This window comes from Spermophilus citellus (genome assembly GCF_964194105.1).
Source record: "Spermophilus citellus genome assembly, chromosome: 15".
NCBI classification, from domain to species: Eukaryota; Metazoa; Chordata; class Mammalia; order Rodentia; family Sciuridae; genus Spermophilus; species Spermophilus citellus.
In genome coordinates this window covers 40,553,146-40,575,681 of record NC_138195.1, presented here as the reverse complement: position 1 = coordinate 40,575,681, position 22,536 = coordinate 40,553,146, and the positions used below count along the sequence as shown (strand labels likewise).

At 32.5% G+C, this 22,536-nt stretch overlaps 1 protein-coding gene across 4 annotated transcripts in view; it reads left to right on the top strand.

Moving 5' to 3' along the window:
* The window catches only part of CTNNA3 (catenin alpha 3), a 1,724,633-nt gene that overhangs the window by 1,566,699 nt on the left and 135,398 nt on the right, over window positions 1–22,536 (top strand). For all 4 annotated transcript variants that reach the window (XM_081267908.1, XM_081267907.1, XM_081267910.1 and 1 more), the window contains exon 15: window positions 21,944–22,125. In XM_081267908.1, the coding sequence (XP_081124034.1) occupies window positions 21,944–22,125 (182 nt within the window). The remainder of the gene's footprint in view (window positions 1–21,943; window positions 22,126–22,536) is intronic.

The following is a 22,536-nucleotide window of genomic DNA, read 5'->3' as shown; positions in this document are numbered from 1 at the left end:
AGCTGCATGTAAAATGAAGGGTGAGTCAACTAATTTTCTACAGGATTGAATGTTGGGCATATAAAAGAGAAAGTATTCAAGGACAACTCAAGTTTTTGGCTTAAAAATTGGAAAGATGGATTCTCCTTTTCTTTTGATAAGAAGGAGACTGAATTCAGCAGGATAGAGATTGTGAAAGATTAGGAATTAATTCTGGACATGTCTCTTGAAAAAAATCTGCTAGAAAACAAAATGAAGAGGTCAGATAGGTGTATTTAAAATTTATGAATTAGATTAGAATCACCTCACATGCATAGCCTTTTTTAAAAATTGGGTTTCATTTATTTAAAAAGAAAAGTTTCATATGTTGAGACATGCATAGATTTATATTGGAATTTTATGACCTTCCGAATTTACAGTGAAATCTCTTTCTTTTTTCCTCCCTCCCTCCCTCCCTCCCTCCCTTCTTCCCTTCCTTCCTTCCTTCCTTCCTTCCTTCCTTCCTTCCTTCCTTCCTTCCTTCCTTCCTTCCTTCCTTCCTTTCCTTTCTTCCTTCCAGGGATTAAACTCAAAAGAAACTTCACTACAGAGCCACATCCCCATTTCTATTTTTGTATTTTGTTTAGAGACAGGGTCTCACTGAATTGCTTAGTGGTTTGCTTTTGCTGAGGCTGGCTTTGAATTCCCAATTCTCCTGCCTCAGCCTCCAAAACCACTGGGATTACAGATGTGAGCCACTGTGACATATTTACAGTGAAATTTTATCCATTACTTGTAGCTATTTTTTTTCCTTCAGAGAAATTCACAGTTTTGGTCTAATTTTTTTCTGCTTTTAGACCTCAATCTCAACAAATATCTTCTTTGCTGACATATTTGTTCCTTTGATTATCATCTTTTCAGTAAGGCTACCACAAATCTCCCTCCTTAAATCTGCAATGCCATTCCCAGACTTCATATGAACCGTTCCTCTTTCCTTATTTATTCTTCTCTATAACACTTAATTTCACCTTTTGACATACTACATATTTGCTTCTTTGTTTAGACCATCCATGTGTAATATATTCACTAAAGGCAACAATTTTAATCTGATGTATTCCCTCATGCTTGAAAGAGTACCTGGCACATAGTGAACATGCTATAAATATTTATTGAATGAATAAATGAATGAATAAACGAAGTTAACTTTAAATGTACTTTAGGAAAAAGAACCTGAAAAGAAAAATTCTGAGAAAGGGGAGTTGTTTCACATATGACATTTGAAACCAACCAAAATGTATTTTGTTTACAAAATAAATAGACTAATTCTTGCACTTCAAAAATAGCATTTTAGTAAATAATTACTCAGACCACAAGTATTTGAAAAAAATTTTCTGAGGCTGAAGTATTTAGGTGATTCTTTTTCCTTTTGGGGTTTAGAAGTGTTTGTGTTGGACATCTGATACCAAGGGCTGCCATTTTCTTTCCCCTGAATTATCATCATTGAAAAAGTGCTATATTTTTATATTGAAAATATAATGTATGCACAGTATGCATTTTGAACTATTAGTTGTGGTAAAATGTAAAATATATTCTTACTTCTTTCCTATCAAAGACATGTGTATCAAGTAATGAATACAGTATTAGAAAATGAATCAAATAAAAATGCTTGTTATCTATGTGATACGTATGTGTTTCTTATACAGACTTTAGAGGTTGTAGCACTATATGTATCTAAGGCTTGGTTAAAATCCTGTGTAAATATGAATGCACATAGCACATAGGTTTTCCTTCATTGTAGAGTCAGCAGTTCCTTAATACTCAAATACTTATAGGAAAATAGGACCTTTTTTTTAAAAAAAAAAAAAAAGTCTTTCGCCAGACAAGCCTCCTGATTCTGAGATAATTATAAAGAAAATAAGTTTTCTGGAGTTAGAAGCCTAAATTTGAATCTGGATTGTCCTGCTTACTATTGACACTGAACAAGTTGTTGAACTTTCTGTGTCTCAGTTGTTTATTTTAAAGTGTACCTACTCAAATGATAGGATATTCTCATCATAGTGTCATTGTGAGAGTTGGTATTGATAAAGAGCAGCACATCATTAAGTGATCAAAGAATACCAATTTTCATCACTACCATCATACTCTTGGTTGAATGGATACACATTTATGGCATCTGTGTTCTTTTTGCAGGTTGGCATCATTCACTTTCCTAATTAGTCCCCTACAAGTGTTCCAGAGCAATTTCTGGAGAGAGCCAGTCTGATTGGCCCAGCTAAATAAATTACCTTATAATTGTATTATGGTTTGGATATGAGGTGTCCCCCAAAAGCTCATGTGTGAGACAATAAAAGAGAGTTCAGAAGGGAAATGATTGAGTTGTGAGAGAATTAACCCAATCAGTGAATTATCCCCCTGATGGGATTAATTGGCAGCTAGAGGCAGGTGGGGTGTGGCTGGAGGAAGTGGGTCATTGGGGGTGTGGCTTTGGGATATATGTTTGTATTTGACAAGTGGAAATCTCTCTCTCTCTGCTTTCTGATCATTGTGTGAGCTACTTCCCTCCACCACACTCTTCCCCTGTGATGTTCTGCCTTACCTGGAGCCCCCAGGAATGGTGCTGGACTTCTATGGATTGAGATCTATGAAACTGTGAAGCCTTCAAACAAATGTTTTCTCACCTAAAATTGTTTGGGTCATGTCTTTTAGTTGCAGCAGTGAAAAAGTTGACTACAACATGTAAAGTCCTTTATGTGGGATCCTTTCATGGGTTTCTATTTAATTTATAATTGGGTAACCTTTGAGTCATGTGACTAGCCTCCTACAATTTCAAGTGGTGGCTGAGAACAAAGGGAGCTCTTTGTTGTTAAGGCTGTTGTTATATCTGTTGCCCATGGTTTTCTTACAATTGTACAGCCGTGAGTGTAGCATCAGATTAGTGCAGTTCTATGAAATGATGAAGTTAGATCCTGTTGTTACTAAGATTTCATAAACTTATCTAAAATAATTTTATAGAGAACAGAAGCTTCATTTCCATATATAATTTCTGAAAAAGAAGCAGAAACTCTGTCCTGTTTGCTCTTATTTTTACAAGAAGCACCCAAAGTGCCTGTCCTTAAAGTCACCATCTCTCATAGGGTTGAGGAAGAGAATGAATCTAGACTGTTTTTACTAGAGACCGAAAGATTTTTAGTACTATATTTATTTCTCTCATATTTTGTTTCCTCTTATTTTTTTTGGGGGGGGGCAGGGTGTTTACCAGGGATTGAACTGAGGGGCACTCGACCACAGAGCCACATTCCTAGCCCTATTTGCATTTTGTTAGAAGCAGGGTCTCACTGAGTTTCTTAGCACCTCTATAAAATTGCTGAGGCTGGCTTTGAACTCGTGATCCTCTTGCCTCACCCTCCTGAGCCTCTGGGATTACAGGCATGCGCCACAGCGCCCAGCCAGTTCCCTTATATTTTAATTTGTATAGTACCAATATTGCTGAGGTGAAATGAAGGTGATTTGAATTTGCAGTGATATTTTAAAATATAGTAAGGTGTTAAAAAGGAGAACACAACATATAGTATTACTCCATATTTGTAATTACATTTATAGCACTATTCGTATGTGTTTATGTGGCATGCAAAAAGATTCACTGAAATATTGCTTTCAAAATCTTTGATGAATAAAATACAATTTTCTAAATACTCAAGTACTAGAAAGTACTGAGAGAAAAGAAGTTCAGTTACAGTTCATGTAGTTATAGTTTATGCATGCTTTTATAAGTTGCTGTTTTAAATAAACTTAAGGAAAAAATAACTGTCTATAATTTTGCTAACTGGAGAAAACAATTATTGTTCATCTCTTCAATTTTCCCAGTCTTTAAAAAATTACATTTTAGGAAGATATATACTATTTCTGAACATGTAATGAGGTATAGGTTATTGATCCTGGTATATGAAGACATTTATTTTCTATCATTCTATAGAGGTTATTAAATCCTGACTCAAGATGGCTAAACATCCCCTTACTTTCCAATAATTAATAGCACTACCTCTTGAACATCTTGAAGTTCAAATACAAACTGATAATCTAGTTGCTCTGACATCAAAGCAATGGAACTGCAGAATCGATTTTAGTGACCACTGTTTCACTTGGGTCCTATAGAGGAGCACTTCACCACTGCAATCCCACTTCTCAACTATTCAACTCTTCACATTTGGGGCCAGATAACTGTTTGTTGTGGAGGTTGTCCCGTGCTTGCAGGCTATTTAGCAGCATCTTTGACTATAGTAGATACCAGTAGCATATACCTCCCAACCCAGTTGTGACAAACAAAGAAATCCCTAAAGACTGTTAAATAAGAAAGAGGTTGTGTTTTGTGAAGAGGAAAGAGGTGAAACCCAGCATAGTACCTACTGTTCTTTTTAAAGGAAGTTTATCTTCTCTAATTGGGTCTTTGCTAATTATTTTGATGTTGAAATATTACTTTTAATAAAATGGTAGTGATAGTGGATAGTAAATGTTTTGTAGTGAAATTTTAGCTTCCTTTTGGTTTTGTTTTGAATATGTGTGTGTTTTATACCTGTACTTGAGAAAACAGAATAATTTGCAAACATATGTTTATTCTACATTTAAAAAAAAAAGCCTGTGAAATTACATGCCTAAGAACCTTTGGCAAAAGTCATTCTATCTCATCTTTCACTTTGAAAATGTTTCTAATTACTACAGATTTTGTTTGTGAGTTATTTGTATTGAGGCTACAGTCATAATGGTGCATATCTTTCTGAAATTTCTCCAAGTATCCTGGAGTTTTACCTTTGTAAGCATACCATTTGAGAACTTACTTTTATTTTCCATTTGTGCTCATGTGATTCACAACTTCATCTGTATCCTGTCTTGGTACTAAGTCAGGCTCTGTGTCAGATGCTGCCTCTTGAGCAGAGAGTCTCATTTTCAGTTCACAAATGGAATTTTACTTGAAAAGCTCTTGTCTGTTGCTAAGCGTCTTTCTAATCCAGATGTCTGCCTCACTAAATTCACATTCAAAAGACAAGAAGAATTATGTTTTGTTTATTTAATTTTGGTGTGTGTTCTTACCATATGGATTGAGCTTATACAATATTTAGTGTATTGTTAGTGTCGCTGATATAGGAGAGGGGTTACTGTTAACCCTGTGTTTTCATTGTTTCTGTAGCAAAGAGGTATCTCACATGTTTTTATCTTAAGCAGTAACTGTGCCAGATTTTAAATGCAGTTGTCCATAGGACTTCTGGGGGATTAGTTGCACGACTCCTGTGAATAGCAAAGTTTGTGGATGTTCAAGTCTCTTACCTAAAATGGCATTGAAGCTGGATGCAGTAGTGCACACCTGTAATCCCAGCAGTTGGAGAGGCTGAGGCAGGAGGATTGCAAATTCAAAGCTAGCCTTAGCAACTTAGTGAGGCCCTAAGTGTCTCAGCGAGACTCTGTCTCTAAAAAGTATAGAAAGGGCTGGGGATGTTTCTCAGTGGTTGAGGGCCCCTGGGTTCAATCCCTTATACCTAAATAAATTAATTAATTAATTAATAAAAGCTTTATATTTGCATATCATGTACATAAATCCTTCTATATACTTTAAATTATCTCTAGATTACTTAAAATATCTAATAAAATTTAAATGCCACACAAACTGTTGCTGTACCATATTGTTTAGGAAATAATAACATGAAAAAAGAGCCTGTGCATATTTAGTACAGATGTGATTTTATTTGATTAATACCATTGATCTATGGTTGCTTGAATCTGCTAATGTGTAACCCACACATATGGAAGGTAAATTAAACCCATGTTAAGTAATTTTTATGGAACTAAATGAAAAAGGAATTAAGGAGCAAGGCACAGTGTCACATGCATATAATCCCAGCAAGTCAGGAGGCTTAGGCTGGCGGATCTGAAGTTAAAGACTAGCCTCAGCAACTTAGCAAGACCCTTTCTCTAAATAAGTAGGCCTGGGGATGTAACTCAGTGGTAAAGAACCCCTGGGTTCAATCCCCTATATCCCCTGTATCCCAGTGTGTGTGTGTATATGTGTGTGTGTGTGTGTGTGTGTGCGCGCGCGCGAGTGCACGAACATATAATTACTTTGCATAGAGAATAAATATCTTTTAATTGAAATGTAATACAGAAAGAAGTAAATTTCAGTATATATCAAATCTTGTGCTCTTTCTTTGAATATTACAATCAGTGTATAAGCATACATATAATACACTAGTGTTTTTAATACTTAAGTTTCTATTTTTTGTGAACTTTTATTTCTCAGAACAGAATATAAATCTTATGACTCTCTAGAGAGACTCCCTCATAGTGTCTTTCATTTTTTTTGATTGCTAAAGAAAAAAAATTACAAAAGAAGGTATAAAACTATAATGTTAATCTATAAATAAGGAAAATATTCTAAATATACTATACTGGTAACTCATTGCAGAGACAAACTGTAATCTTTTCTATGTCCATTTGAACTGTATTTTGAGACTTTCACCCTTAATAATTATATTTTTATAAGTATATGACCTACATCTGGGAAAATAGATTATAACTCACTTGGAGAATTATTAAATTAATCTTTAACTTAAGAAAGTTTAGAGAAAATACAAATGTGCAGTGTATGTACAAATGAAACTAATTCAGATGGGGCCTTTTTTAAAGAATATTCTTTTTCCTTAATTCCAAAAATCCTATTGAGGAAAATACTTATTTAGAAAAATCAACGTAGGTACCACCTGTACTGCCAATTATATTGATTTACTTAATGTGCATGTCTACATTTTTTAAGTTATCTGGAATTTGGGAAGTCATATTCAGTTTTTTTAGTATTTTGTATTTTAAATTTTTTTAAAATTGTTCTTTTTAGTTATACATGACAGTAGAGTTGACTTATTTATTTATTTAATTTTTTAAAAATTGCTTTTATTTTTTAAATACACGACAGCAGAATGCATCACAATTCTTATTACACATATAGAACACAATTTTTCATATCTCTGTTTGTATATAAAATATGCTCAACCAATTCATGTTTTCATACATGTAAAGCTGCTTTTTCCTTTTTTTTTTTGATAGAATGCTAGAATTCAATCTATATTAAGAAAAATCTGGATTACAGAGGTAACTTTCATCCTCTTAAATCAATAACTTATCATTATTATTTTTTTTGTTGGTCGTTCAAAACATTACATAGTTCTTGATATGTCATATTTCACAGTTTGATTCAAGTGGGTTATGAACTCCCATTTTTACCCCGTATACAGATTGCTGAATCACATCATTTACACTTCCATTGATTTACACATTGCCATTCTAGTGGAGTTGACTTATTTATATAAACATGGATTACATCTTATTCTAATTAGGATCCCAGTCTTTTGGTTGAACTAGAGATTCACTGTGGTGTATTTATATATGTACATAGGAAAGTTATGTCAGCATCATTCTACTGTTTTTCCCATTCCTTTCCCTGCTCCCTTCCCTTCATTCCCCTTTGTCCAATCTACTTAACTTGTATTCTTCCCCTCCCTGCTCCTTGTTGTGTGTTAGTATCCATATATCAGAGGGAAAATCTGACTTTTGTTTTTTTGTGATTGGCTTATGTCACTTAACATTATAGTCTTTGGATCCATCCATTTTCTGGCAAATTTCAAAAGTCATTCTTTTTTATAGCTGAATAATATTCCATTGTGTTAGGCAACTTTTGAGGTATTGCAATTATGTGAGCATTTAAATTTACTATAATTGGGACAGAAAACCCATTATTGTGGGAATATTCTAGTATTGTATAGCATTTCATATACTTTTACATAGTTTTCTGACAGGCTTTTCAAACCTTGAAAACTACATTTTGTATGTTTATTTGTTCTCTTGTGAAGACAGTAGCATTGTTAATGTCAATGGTTTGAAGAAGTGGGTACTCAGGAAACAATAAAAAAGTCCTATTCTGTGTTGGATTGGTTACCTAATGTGTTAGCTGTTTTATCACTGTGATCAAATCAACCTACTAAAACAATTTGAGGAGGAGAAAAAGTTTGTTTGGGGCTCACAGTTTCAGAGTTCCCAGTCTATAGACAGCTACTTTATGCCTCTGGTTCCAAGATGAGGCAGCACATTATGCGGGAAGGGTCCAGCAGAGTAAACCTACTTGGCTTAACTTATGGTGGGGTCAGGAAGCAGAGAGAGGGAGGGTAGGAGACCCACGGGAAGATAAAACTTTCCAGGGAACAACTCTAATGACCCATCTCCTCTAGCTATGCTCCTACAGGTACCCCACATTTAGTCCATTCAAACTAGGATTGATTGATTAGGGTATAGCTCTGACAATCCAGTCATTTCACCTCCTACACCTTCCTGGATTATTTAGGAGCTTCTGGAGAGCATGTCCTATCCAAATCATAACACCTACAGTTATGTTTGGGACACAATGCTGTTCATTTGAGTGCCTACATGGGTATTAAAATTAGTCCTACTTTACAGTAACTGGCATAGTATAATAAGGATGGAAAATAACCAGTGTGACACAACAGGCCAAATCTTTGATGACACTTGACCAAGAGTATATTAGTCTCCACCTGTTTTTTTTTTTAATATACTAAATGTTTTTCTAATATTGTTACACATAGTCCAATCTTCTGTTAGTTAGAGACAGGTTGTTGGGAGACATTTTACTTTATTACACAAGAAAGCAAGATATTAGGTAGGAATTATGCAGAAGCCCTTTGATCCTCAAGTGAAACCAAGGAGGTGGTGGCAGTGATAATTAGGAAGAATGCTCCAAAGGGAGGTAATCTGAGAAAGAGTATCTCATAGACTACTTCCTCCAGCTACCTTACCCCTATGAAGTTCCCTTAGCAGGGACAATCTTGAATGTATTTTATTTCATTATAGTTTTAGAACATATTTGCACCTTCTAAGTCACAAGTTGCTGGTCATTTGATGATTGTATTCAAGTATTAAAATACCTCAGTATTTTCTTTAAGAAATCTTGTTGTTACCAAATTAGGTGGACTTGAACAGCTTCCCATTTTACAAGCCAACATTTTCATTTGCTTTGGTAGTTGTCTATGATCTTAGGATGATGATGGCTTTTTGTTTATTTATGTTTTTGCTCCTTTTTACTTCCTCAATAGAGCTCTAGTAAGGAGGAAAAAAAATATATATGTATATATTTTGTTGTTGTTGTTGTTTTGTTTTGTTTTTAACAGTTTAATACTTTCCTTTAGGGAAGAAACTCTTTTCAGAAAAATAAAACATACAGTTTCAAAAGATGAGACTCTGGTGGATGAATAGATATAAGATAATGTTTATGAAGTTTGCTTAGAAAATACAATAGCTCCCTCCATCGCAAGCTAGCCAGGCTGATAACCTGATATGTGTTCACAAGAGCTGGCTACATCAATAACTAAGAAAATGGAGAAGGAAGCACGCAACACACAGAAATATCTTTTTTTTTATTATTTTTATTTTTTTTTTATTGTTGGTCGTTCAAAACATTACATAGTTCTTAATATATCATATTTCACAGTTTGATTCAAGTGAGTTATGAATTCCCATTTTTACCCCGTATACAGATTGCTGTATCACATCAGTTACACTTCCATTGATTTACATATTGCCATTCTAGTGACTGATGTATTCAGGAATCGGGATGGTTTTTGACCTTAAGGGTCCATTGGAAAGAGAGTGAGCATGCCTATTTATTGAGGGGAAGACATTCCTGAAGTTCAACCCAAAATGAGTCAAGGGATTAGGCTTCAGGGGCATGCAGCCCAGTCTCATTGGGTGATGGCCACTCCCAGAGCTTCATTCCCCTGCAGTGCAGAGCAGAGGTGAGGTCCACTTGCTTCCACTGGCAGGAAGCTAGTTCCATAACTCTATTGCTCAAGGCTAAGGGTACATGCTCATCTCCTATGTGGCAGCTCCCAACACTCCTCCTTATCATACATTTCATGAATTCTAGTACATACTGGAATGTACATCTAGCAGTGGGTCCTATGCTGTTTCCTATACACAAATACCCATAATAAAGCTTAATTTATAAACTAGGTGTTATAAGAGATTACCAACAATTATAATAACATGGTGTAATAAAATTGCCAGCATCTATCATTACTCTTCTGTTTTAAAGCCATTATTAAATAGAGGTTAAATAAGGCTGCAAACACCATGATACCACCGATCTAACCAAAATGGCTACTAAGTGAGCAACAGTAGGGGATACCCTGGACAAAAGGATGATTTATATTCTGGGCATTTTGGAGCTAGACAGTATGAAATTTCATCACACGATTCAGAATGGCATTCACACTAAAACTTATGAATTGTTTATTGTTTATTTCTGAAATTTTTCACGTGATAATTTCAGGTTGAAACTAACCATGGTTAACTGAAACTGCAGAAGTGAAATTGCAGATAAAGCAGGACTCGCAGAACACACTGGGAAAAGAGGAAAGGATACAAGGGGCCACATAAAAAGATGGGAAGCTGGAGACTTTCAAAATGGAACTACCAAGATATAAATTATTCTTTATTTATGGAAGTACCTTTCAATATTAGGATATATTTTACATTGTTTAAATTTTGAAATAATTTTAGAATTACTAAAATTAGAAAAAAATATCAGAGTTTTTTCACATGATTTTCACCCAGTTTTCCCTGATTTTAACCTGCATTACCAGTATTATATAACAAAACTAAGAAATGAACATTGGCACTATACTTCTAACTAAACTACAGACTTTATGTTATATAAATGTCATCAGTTTTCAACTAATATTCTTATTCTGTTCTAGGATTCAGTTCAGAATCCAACAAAATTTTATTTAGTAGTTACATCTAGATTCCTCTATACTTTATCAGTCCCTCCATATTCCTTATCTTTCATGACTTTGATGCTTTTGAACAGGATAGATTGAATAGCTTATCAAATATTCCTGAATTTGGTTTGGTTTATCATGATTTAAAATTTGTGGATTTTTGGAAAAAATAACACAAGTCATCGTCAGTCCATCAAAACAGGATGTTCAAGATGTTCTTGGGTCTCATTTCTGACAATGTTGTCTTTGTCATTTGATGAAGGTTTTGGTTGTCTAACAAAACTTTACATAAGATTCTCCCTGACTCTAGACCTTTCTCTTCCTTTTTCTCAGAGCATTTACTTTAGAGAAATTGCAATTGAGAGATATTTCTCTGTGCCTTGGAGGTGTAAATTTTTCCAACTTTTAGCCAATTTCACAAGAAAGGAGTATCTTTCTTAAGGAGTCATCCCTTTGAAACGTAATCATCAAGAAAGATAGGGCCACCTTAAAAAGAAAAGAAAAATTTGGCTTCTATTTCCAATCTTGTGGAAGATCAGGAGCCTACATTAAAAAATAAAAACAAAAAATACCTATTAGTAAACACATTAATAGTCTAATCACATGAACCAAACTTCTACTAAGGTCCTCAGGTACTTTCTTTTCCACTAGCTCCCTCACTACGTAAAAACTCTCTGAACTTTTGTTTCAACAGAGTTGAGTTCAATCTCATTCCCTATGTCAATAGTCTTAACCTTGTATGGCTAACTTGTTTAGTGTGACTATTCTTTGACACCTCTAATCAATTTTAAGGAATAAGCCATGACTGTAGATCTTTCGTATTTTATTAAGTGTGGAAGCCATGCTACCTTCTACCCCATTTTGTACATCCTTAAGTAAAATCAGAGACATTGCAAGTTTAAATCATTTCTATTCCACTTTGTAAAATCCCTGTTACCTTTAAATATTTTCATATATTTCCATATTCATAAATTACATACATGGATGATTTTAAGAATTTTAGAGTGTGAAGGGACATCACAGAAGATTAGCTTCAAATAAAAGTAATACATCAGTAAGGGCAAAAATTCAGAGATGAAAGATGGCCTATGAGAGCATAAAATCTCTGAAATGTATAAATTTCTTGAGTTAATCTGAAATTTTCAAAGAATGTAAGATAAGGAGGTTGAGTCATATTTATTTAAATTTCAAAATATGGGAAATTCAGCTAACTTTGGGTCTCAGATCACAAGTAAACAGAAACGTGGGAAAATACCCAATAAAGGAATTGCAAAGAAATATTTGTTGAATTTCAAAATTGATATAATTTTTTTATTTTACCTGTTTTGAAATCTAAAATAATGATAAATAGGTCATATATTATGCAAAAAGTGTTTATTTTTCTTTGAGCATTAAGTAATCTATATTAATAAAAATATAAGAGTATAGATTTTGCACAATCCTTGTATGTAAATATTAAACCTGCTTTTAAGTAAAGGGGATCAGCATGCATTTATATGGATCATTAATCATGATGCTATAATCAATCTTAAAAACATATACATATAGACACATAATTTATTAACAAATGCCATGAGTATTTAAAATTTTATATCTATATTTCTCAAGTCATTGTTTTATCCAAAGTTGTTAGAAAGAATGAAATTAAGATTCCTATGAACTATGGGAAGATCAATCTGTTAACTATATTTATATCCAGAAATACACTGAATGCATGTATATGTTCTATAAGATTATATTGTTTGTAAACTATGAGAAAAAAATATGGAAATATTAGAAAATACTTTCTCAATTTATACCTATTGTAGAGGTGCATTATTTATATTTTTTAAGGTAAATTTTTAAAAATGTCTTCTGGAAAGAGTTTTAAAGGTGTTTCCATGTATCTTTACCAGCTCCAAACAAAGTTCTAAATATAATTTGATCTCTTTAACACAGGGATATTTTAAATTCCCAGGGAACAAGATTGGTGCTATATAACTATTGTGAAGTAGGCACTAGTAAATGCTGGGTAGTGATGTTGCAGATGACTCATCATTATTATGACCAAACATAACAGTACTATGCTGTAATACAATGTTAGAATGAAGATGTCCTGAAACAAGCAGGAAAGATTATTTATAAGCGAACAAGTCTCCATTTTATGAGCGGTCTACCTCCTCTTTGATTTTCTTTTCCATCCTTATGGTCAGATTAGCACACCTCCTGTCTACTTCCAGCCAATTTATTCTAAACTGGGGCATGGAATCCAGGTAACTAAACTTATTTGCATGCAAATAAAAGTGAATAGACTCTGAATCACATCTTAGAGTCACACAAGTGAATAAAACAAATGAGCTTCTAGATCTCGTTGCTTGAGTTCCTTACCATCTTTTTAATATATATTTATTCAATTGTTCATGGATTTATATGTTGTCAGTTTGGGCAGCATTAAAAAACACAAGTATATCAATATCCTGTAATAATGATCCAAGGAAAACACAATGATATTGAATTTGAATTCGTCTAAATCTTTGTAACATTTAGAGTTAAAAATGCAATATACAGGCATTTAGATATGGCTTAGTTATAGTTTATTTTTATAAGATTTTTATAATATCTGGAGTGTTAAGTATGAATAAATAGTGTACAGGAATGTTGTAAAATTTCTAGCACAATTTTGGGCTTTTGAATGGTAAAAGCATATTGTGCTGCAAAAAGTCTATTATTGTCTTGACTGGTCAGAATTCATCTAGAGTGGTATACTTAATTCTGGAATTAATTGTATGATTCAGTATGGTGCCACCAAAGGAAACCCCTCTTGCTGATCATCTGGAAAATATGCATTTGAAGAAGTGTCTAGAATTAACAGTTTTACAAAAAAGGAATATGTGAAGGAATAAATAAAATAGTTGGAAGACTATGATTAATAGCATCTGATGGTTGCTTTTACATAACTGAAGGTCTTCTTGTGGAAAACAGATTACATACACTCCTTTTGGTTCTACAAGGTTGAACTTAGGGTACCATACAGATATACCAGAGAGGGTGTATAATAACAACTGTTTAATAACTAATTCTGGCCTAAATTAAAATAGAATGCCTCAAAGATAGAGCATGCCTTTTGGTAAATGACAAAAGTAGGAATCAGGTGTGAAAAGAGCTGACAGCTCAAGTACAGTCTTATGAGCTTGCTGTACTTGATGTCATCGAGGAACTGGAACTGGTCCTTGCTTTGTTGGAAGAACAAAGTCAGTAGTGTTAGTGCTCTTAAGTTGTAAAACCTAGATACAAACTGAGTTCACAAATACAATTTCACTATTTTCAATGTCAATGATAAACATTGGAGAGGGATTTCATCATTTATAGGAGACATGCATGTGTCTACAGGAAATTAACTTCCATGGTTGAGACATGTGAATGTTAGTAATTGATCAGTCTTTAAAAAAAACTGACTCATGTTAATAAAACTCACCAAGATTGTGATACAAGGTAATAAAATGTGTATATGAAATAAATGATTTTAAATAATTATATCTAAAGTCAGAGTATATCATTGAGGCTTCTTACGATAGTTTTGGAAGACAAAGCATAGTAAACCTCCTGTTTGGGGTAGGTATAAAAAGATTTTTTATATTTTTTAATCACTTCAAAGAAATTTCAAGCATCATAGCATTCTCTTATATATCCACAATATGATTATGGCACTGAATGAAATTTACAATTAACTCCTGTTATCCAGTCTCTCTACTTGTTTCCCAAATGTGTCTTACACCTTTTATTTATTTATTTGTAAAATCTAGGTACAAACTGAGTTCACAAATACAATACCACTATTTTCAATGTCAATGATAAACTTTGGAGAGGGATTTCATCATTTATAGGAGACATGCATGTGTCTACAGGAAATTAACTTCCATGGTTGAGGCATGTGAATGTTAGTAATATCTATTTTATACTATTATTATTTAAATAGGATAATTTTTAAAAAATGCCTACTAGATGCCTTCACACATCTTGACATGTGTGAAGCATGAGAAATCTTAATTACCTTAATTTTTACCATTAGGACATAGATAATTCATTAAATAACCCTGATAATTTAATAGTTAACCCTTTGTTTTGATTCAGTTACTGAAGCCTTTAAAGTTTTAAAACTAAAAGCAGTATTTTTGAGTATTAACCACTGTGTGTTAAAAGAGTCATTTTGTGATGAGGAAACTAAGAATTCATTAAAGCTAATATAATTATAAATCTGATTTAGAGGTAATACATTAAAACATAGAAATATACATTAAAGCCAAATCCAGTTTCAATCTCTTAATGTCTTTTTAAAAATATCATAGGACACTTTTCTTAATGGACTCCAGGAATACTTTTGAATTAACAATTTAGTATCCTTAACATATTGATACATAAACCTTTTTATTCATTTATTCTAAATTTTAAATTAGGTTGAGTTTTTGCTATCAGCACTTCAAATTTTCTAAAATGTGCTACTATTTATGCTTTTTATATATTAAAAACATGCCTTTCCCAAATGCCTTTAGGGTTATTTAAAAAGACACACAAAGACCACTATTAAATTTGAGAAAATATGGAGGTAAAAATATGAATTATCATCTTAGAAATATTTCTCCAAAATGCACACACATTATGCATGTATTTTTAAAATTTATAATACATTCAATTTTATATGACATATTGTATGTGCCCACTCATAAGTCATATGAATTAATGAGGAATTTCCTAAAATTCATAAAATTATAAAATAGTAATTGTGAATTACTTTTTAGCACAATACTATTTCTGTTTCATCCAATTTCATGCATAGGGAAATACCAAAATTATATGATTAAGTTTTTTATGAAAAATGTTGTACTTAAGGAAATCAGAAAAATTTAATGGACACACATGGATTTAAACATCACATCTGCTGCTGACCAGTTGGATAATGTTTTAAAAGTCATTTACCTTATTTGCAAAATAAGTGACTTGGATTTGGGGGCTTTTGAGAACGAGGTGACACAATGATCTATTATGCCACATTTTTTCTTCTTTTTATCTTTCTTAAGAAGTAATGAAAATCATTTAGCATACCAAAATTTTATATAGTCATAATGAATAGAATGAAACCAAAAGGCAGATTAAAAGAAGGTGAAAAGCATCAGAAGTATATTAATATAGTATATAAATGCGTTAACCTGGCCTTCAAAAATGTCTAACCCTAACCCTAACCCTAACCCTTTCCCCCAGTATTGTGGACATTTTTGAAGGCCAGGTTAAGGCATTTATATTTATATTGATCATAAGTACTATTTACAAAAATCCTTAATATATTCCAGGCAATTTTATTTATAGACATAACTCTAGTTTTCACAAAACCTCTATACAAATTCACTATAATTTAATATACAATGAAACAGGTTCCAGGTGGTTAAGTTACTTGCTACATAACTCAGGCTTGTCAGAATTAGAAGTTGGATGGAGGTCCGAATGATGATAATTTCTACATTTTTTTCTATTATGTCACATTTTTTCTTCTTTTTATCTTTTTTAAGAAGTAATGAAAATCATTTAGCATACCAAAATTTTATATAGTCATAATGAATAGAATGAAACCAAAAGGCAGATTAAAAGAAGGTGAAAAGCATCAGAATTATATTAACATAGTCTTGGAGAAATAATAAAGACCCAAATATGAAAGTGGATGGGAAAATGCATAGAGAAATGAATATGATATTCTCATAGAAGTAGAAGCTTAACATTTATGCAGTGCAGAGAAAATGCAAGATCATTGCTATAAAATTCTCAGCCCCAAACACTATTTTTCTTTAGCTCTTAACTATTTCTATTAATAACCACAAACACACATCTGTCATGTATTATGTCTGTGATTTCAGGAACCTCATATTTTGGGGGAAGAATACAAAAAAATACAATAAAGTTGATAATTCTCCTTTCAGAGACCTTTTCTCCTGCAAGTTATGAATATGTTTTCACAAGTGATTAGACTACAAGGGAAGACAACATGAATGCCTGGAGGAAATAATGGATGACATGTTCTGAAACTTTTAAAAAACTAATTACACATAGCTGGAAATGAAGAAAGGGATGCATACTGTACGAATTTGGCCTTTAAGTATAGAATTTGAACTGACAGAGATGAAAGAAAGGGAAAAAGATGTGCAAATTAATTATCAGGCTGTATCTCAAGATATTTACCAGCATTAGCCAACATTTTAGTTTAGTTGGAGGATGGATGATGCAAAGCATGAAACAGAGTAAAATAAAATGAGATTTAAAAACTGGCAGAAATCAAAATTTATGGTAATCCCTGGGACTTTGTAATTCTACTCCTAAGTATAGATTCAAGAGAAATACACCCATATAGTCCAGGAATTTGTACTGTTCATAATAGCCAAAATGTAATAGTTTCCACAAGATCATTTATAGAAAATAAAATAAAGCCAGATATATGTTATATTCTGTAGCATAAAAAAATCTGCAAAGAGTCATAAGGATAAGTAGAATCTAACTATATCGTATGGCAGTGTATTGTTGTGTATAGTTATATCCTGCTCATTCTTATTGCTCATACAACAGTAGAGTTGAATGTCAAATATATAAATGATGAACATAGAAGGGAACATACAAGAGTACATGTGCTATGACCCCAGTTTTATAAGGTTGCAAATATCAGAAAATCCTTAGTTTTGGAAATCAAGGTAATTATTATTCTTAGGAGATACTTAACTGAAAGAAGAGAGAAGGAGGTTCATTTTTTGCGAATTGTCTTTTTATCTTTTTTTTTTTTCCTTGATTTGGGTGTTAGGATTTGCTCAGTTTGTGAAAATAGTTCCAAATGTATATTTATGTTTTGGTCATTTTTCCATATGAATTTTCTACTGTAAGATTATATAATAGTTATGTTTGAGGACTTGATATTCTTTATTTGGTAAAAGACATGGATGAACATTGTAGCTGAAGAATTGGCCATTTCCATCAAATTCAGAAAGACAGAATTAAGCAATAACAAGGCAAAGGGATTGAGAATCATAGAGGAAATTAAGGTGAGAACTTGGAAAGTAAAAATGGACAAAAAGGAGATAGACACAATGAAAGTAACAAAATCTGCCCCTATCATAATGGCATAAATAAAGGGGGATTTTTTAATGAATTTTTGGGGGGAGGGATTGAACTCAGGAGCACTTGACTACTGAGATACATCCCCAGCCCTATTTTGTGTTTTATTTAGAGACAGGGTCTCACTGAGTTGCTTAGTGACCTGCCATTTCTGAGGCTGGCTTTGAACTTGTGTTCCTCCTGCCTCAGCTCCCTGAGCTGCTGAGATTATGGGTATGTGTCACAGTACCTGGCTTTAAAATGAAATTTTAAGATTGAGTAGAAGAATTCTCTCTAAGAAGTATAAAAATCAAGAGATTATATTGTTAGACTGAGTTTGATTTTTATCATTCTGTGATCAGGTTATTTGTAGTATTGTGTTGACTCAGGAAAAGAGATCAGAGCTGGAGATTTTATGGCAGATGAGGAAAATTTGTTTCTCAAAATAAATTATTATGTTTTGCAGAACAACTGCATTTAAGATGAAAAATGATAGAGAAATAACATCAAGGAAGATGTGGATATTTTTGTATATGGAGGACAATATTCCTCAGGTTTTGTTGTTATGATGGTAGAACAAGACTTCTTACCAAGATTTTCTGGTTTGCAGCCTGATTCAACCATTGAGTAACATAATATTCATTGAATTGGTTAATCTTTTGGAGACAATTTTCCCATTGATAAAATGGAAATAATTATAACACCTACCTCATAAGCCTGCTGTGATTATTGAAAGTGAAATAGATATTTGGTACCTAGGGAGTGTCTAGAATGTATATGTATTTCTATTTTCATTGTTTCTGGAAACAGATTTGAAATTTAATAGACACACAATAAAATTTCATTCAAAAGGCCATGATTCACAAACCCTTTGACAGCTAATACATATCAGAATTCTGAGCGGGAGTCCAGATACAGAGCCACCTGGCCACAGATGCCAGAGATTCTACTAAAACTGATTTGTCTTTGGCTTTGTCCCTCAGTTTCTTTTCTTATCATGCACAAAATAATTCAATCAAGGAATTTCACCCAGAATCCGAAAATATCAGTTATTCTCTTTAGTCTTATTTTGAAAATTTCTAAGTGATTGAAATTGATAGCACTTAATAAATTATTCATGAAACACTTAAAACCTTCAGTAAAGGTGTCAGTAATTTAATGTTTCATTGTTGTTGTTCCCCAGTAAAAAAAAAAAAAAGACTAGAATTCTCTAGAACTTTTAATTTCACAAACTACTGCCCAACTTTTGACCCTTATCTATCAGAGATAAAAGTCTACTGATTGTAATTCACCAAGTGAGTTGGAATGTTATTAAGGAAATCGAGTGCAACCAATGAGTTCCCTGTCCGTGACAGGGTCAGTCTCAATGTTATCCAATAATTAACTCTGCTCCCTACATGGCAGGTAGGTAGCAGTTGCAATTATTGTCATTTTGTATCTGGGAAAACTTAGACAGGAGGATTAAGTGACTTCCTCAAGGTCATATAGGAAATCAGTGGCATCCCAAGGAACAGAAGTTGAAATATACTTAACCAGACCTCTTCTTGAGTAGTTTTTACTTTTATTATGAGACTAGTGAATTATTTTCCATAATATGCCATTGTATACCTCAAAATTATTTATTAGATTTAGCATTACAGATTTATTATCCCTTAGAGTGCAAAATAGCCCAGCTCTCCATAGCTAGGTATTTTTGAATGTTTGAACACTTTATATGAGAATGCAGAAAATGATAATGACCAGTAGTCAAGATGGAGGAAAACTCATTTCTACATTGGAGGTAGTTTAATGGGTTGATAGCTTATAATTTACTTAACATGCTTGCATATTACTTTTGATTTTGAAAGTACTGAGCTGTGTCTTCATTTATGTGCCTTGCCATATGCCAGTGGTAGTAAAAGTTACTGTTCTTTTAACACATTGCATAAGGTACATTTCCTGTGAGAAAAACAGCACCAAGTACTTTCAGATGCTAAAGAAGAGATCTTGTAAAGCTCATTAATTAACAACTGTGTCTCATGAAGCTTATTTTGATTCTTCAAAAAAAAATAAAAAAAATAAAATGAAAGCAAATTTAAGTGCTAGACATGTAAATATATTTTGACAATTTTCCTATAGAACAAAAGAGTTATCATTTATGGAACATTTAATATGTCTCAAACATTAAGGTAAAAAATTTAAAGGAAAAGGCTTATGTTAGAATTAAGGCATGATTAATTAATCCTGAGATTTTCATAGATATCAAGTTATTTTAGACCCTATGTTAGGCTCATAATAAATTGATAATAAATGGCAATTGATACTGATGTTTGATCTTTATTATTTGAATTTCATTGACTATGCTTTTAATTCCTTTCGTTCATATAGGTAAGGTCTTTTGCCATTGCATACTATTGATTCCATAAAGTATGTTTTCATTATATTGTACCTAGTATCCAGAGTATTGCAAACGTTTTTTTTTTGTGATTTTTCCTTATTTTTCCATCTGTAGGTATCTGAAACACCAGCATCTAAAATATGAAGATGTGAATCATCTAATAAACAAGTTCTACTAACATGATTCATCATTTTCAAAATGTTCCTCCTTAGAACTCTGTACATTCATTATACTACAATATTATATCTAAAATTCCTTTTTGTTTGCTAGTTTGTGGTGCTGATTATTGAACACAGGGTCTTGCACGTATTAGGCAAGCTCCATACTATTGATCTACATGTCCAGCCCTGACATTCCTTTTTGATGATATAATTGCATGGACAATCTCATGAAGTTTTATGTTCTTCATATTATCAAATCATTTATACTTCAAGATTTTTTTAAATTTATTTTTTTATTTTATTAGTAGCAGGAATTGAATGCAGAGACACTTAACCACTAAGCCACATCCCCAGTCCTTTTTTTATTTTGAAATACATTCTCATTTAGTTGCTTAGGGTCTAGCTAAGTTGCTGAGGGTAGCTTTGAACTTGCAATCCTCCTACTTCAGTTACCTGAGCCACTGGGATTACAGGTCTGCACCACCATACCTGGCAGGATTCTTTTTTATTTGACAAAAGTAATGTTCTAGGTGATTAGTTTTTAAATATGGTAGTTTAGTAATATAGATGTTTTTTTTAACCTATCCTACATTCCAAATTGCAAAAGGAAGATGCAGTTTGCATACATTAAGAATACAATATATCCAAAAGATGATATCATTCTAGGCAGAGTAAGTTTACTCAGGAAAGGATAATAATATCTCAGTAGGCAGTATACAAATTTGGGAGGGCTACATTAATAAATCTTGCCCATAGTGTTTTTATTCTTTTCATATAATGGTCTGTGTATACACACACACACACACACACACACACACACACACACACATATATATCCATATATACATATATATATTCATATATATATATATATGTACACACCTGAATATATTTATATGTACAAAATATACAGACATCCTTATGATTTTACCTGTGTGCTCATTTTTATACACATAATTTATAAATTTATACTGTTATTATTTACTAATTTATATTCAATGGTCCTATAAAATTTATCTAGCTATATTTATATATAGATATACAGAGACAGACACAGTTTGATTACAGGTTAAGTTCTGTTATGTTTCTACCTTTTGAAATGTATCATTAGTATAATTAGAATATATTCTAACAAATATGATGCATGACATTACATTTGAATTAACTTAAAATTTTGACACCAGTAGAAATTAGAAAATTCCAGATTAATTTTAAGGAAGATTTAAATTTGCCAGACATCAAGCATCAAGACATACATTACTATATATATATATATATATATATATATATATATATATATATATATATATATATTTGTTCTAGAGCAAATAATTATAACAATAGATTTCTTCTTTGAAAAAATAAACCAAGAAAGTTTTGACTAAATGATTTAAAATCTGAGTGTCTCTGATTTTAAATGACTAGGTTGTGTGAATACCCTATAATAACCAATTTTTCCTAAAATGCTTTCTTCATAGTGGAATGATTTTAAATCTAATTATCACATGTTTTAGGCAAAGATGACTCAACTTCCTGAGGCGGAAAAGGAAAAGATTGCTGAGCAAGTTGCTGATTTCAAGAAAGTAAAGAGTAAGCTTGATGCTGAAATTGAAATATGGGATGATACAAGCAATGATATCATTGTTCTCGCCAAGAAGATGTGTATGATCATGATGGAGATGACAGACTTCACGAGGTAATTATGTTGAAATTATATATAATATTGCTACTGGGTAGAAACATTTGTCACATTACTGAAACTTCAAATTTCTCTGAGTGGCAGATGCCAAAATTGAGTGGTAGTGAAAATATAAATAATATAAAACAAAGTTGAGGATGTGTAATTCTAGAGGTTGTGAAAAGTAAATATGGCAGAGTTTCTCATAAATAGACAAAGAATTTAGATACCACTTTATACTCTGTCACTTTCGGCTTCCTCAGAGATTTTCCCAGGTTAACATCAGGATTAGTGGTATCCTTTGCTGCTGAGAGAGTAACTACATATATTTAAAACTACAGTGACTTAATGATAGCAGAGAAAAAATCATATGTTTTGTTGCATTCCAGAGAAATAAATGTTGGTTCTAATTATAAAAAGGCATTTCAT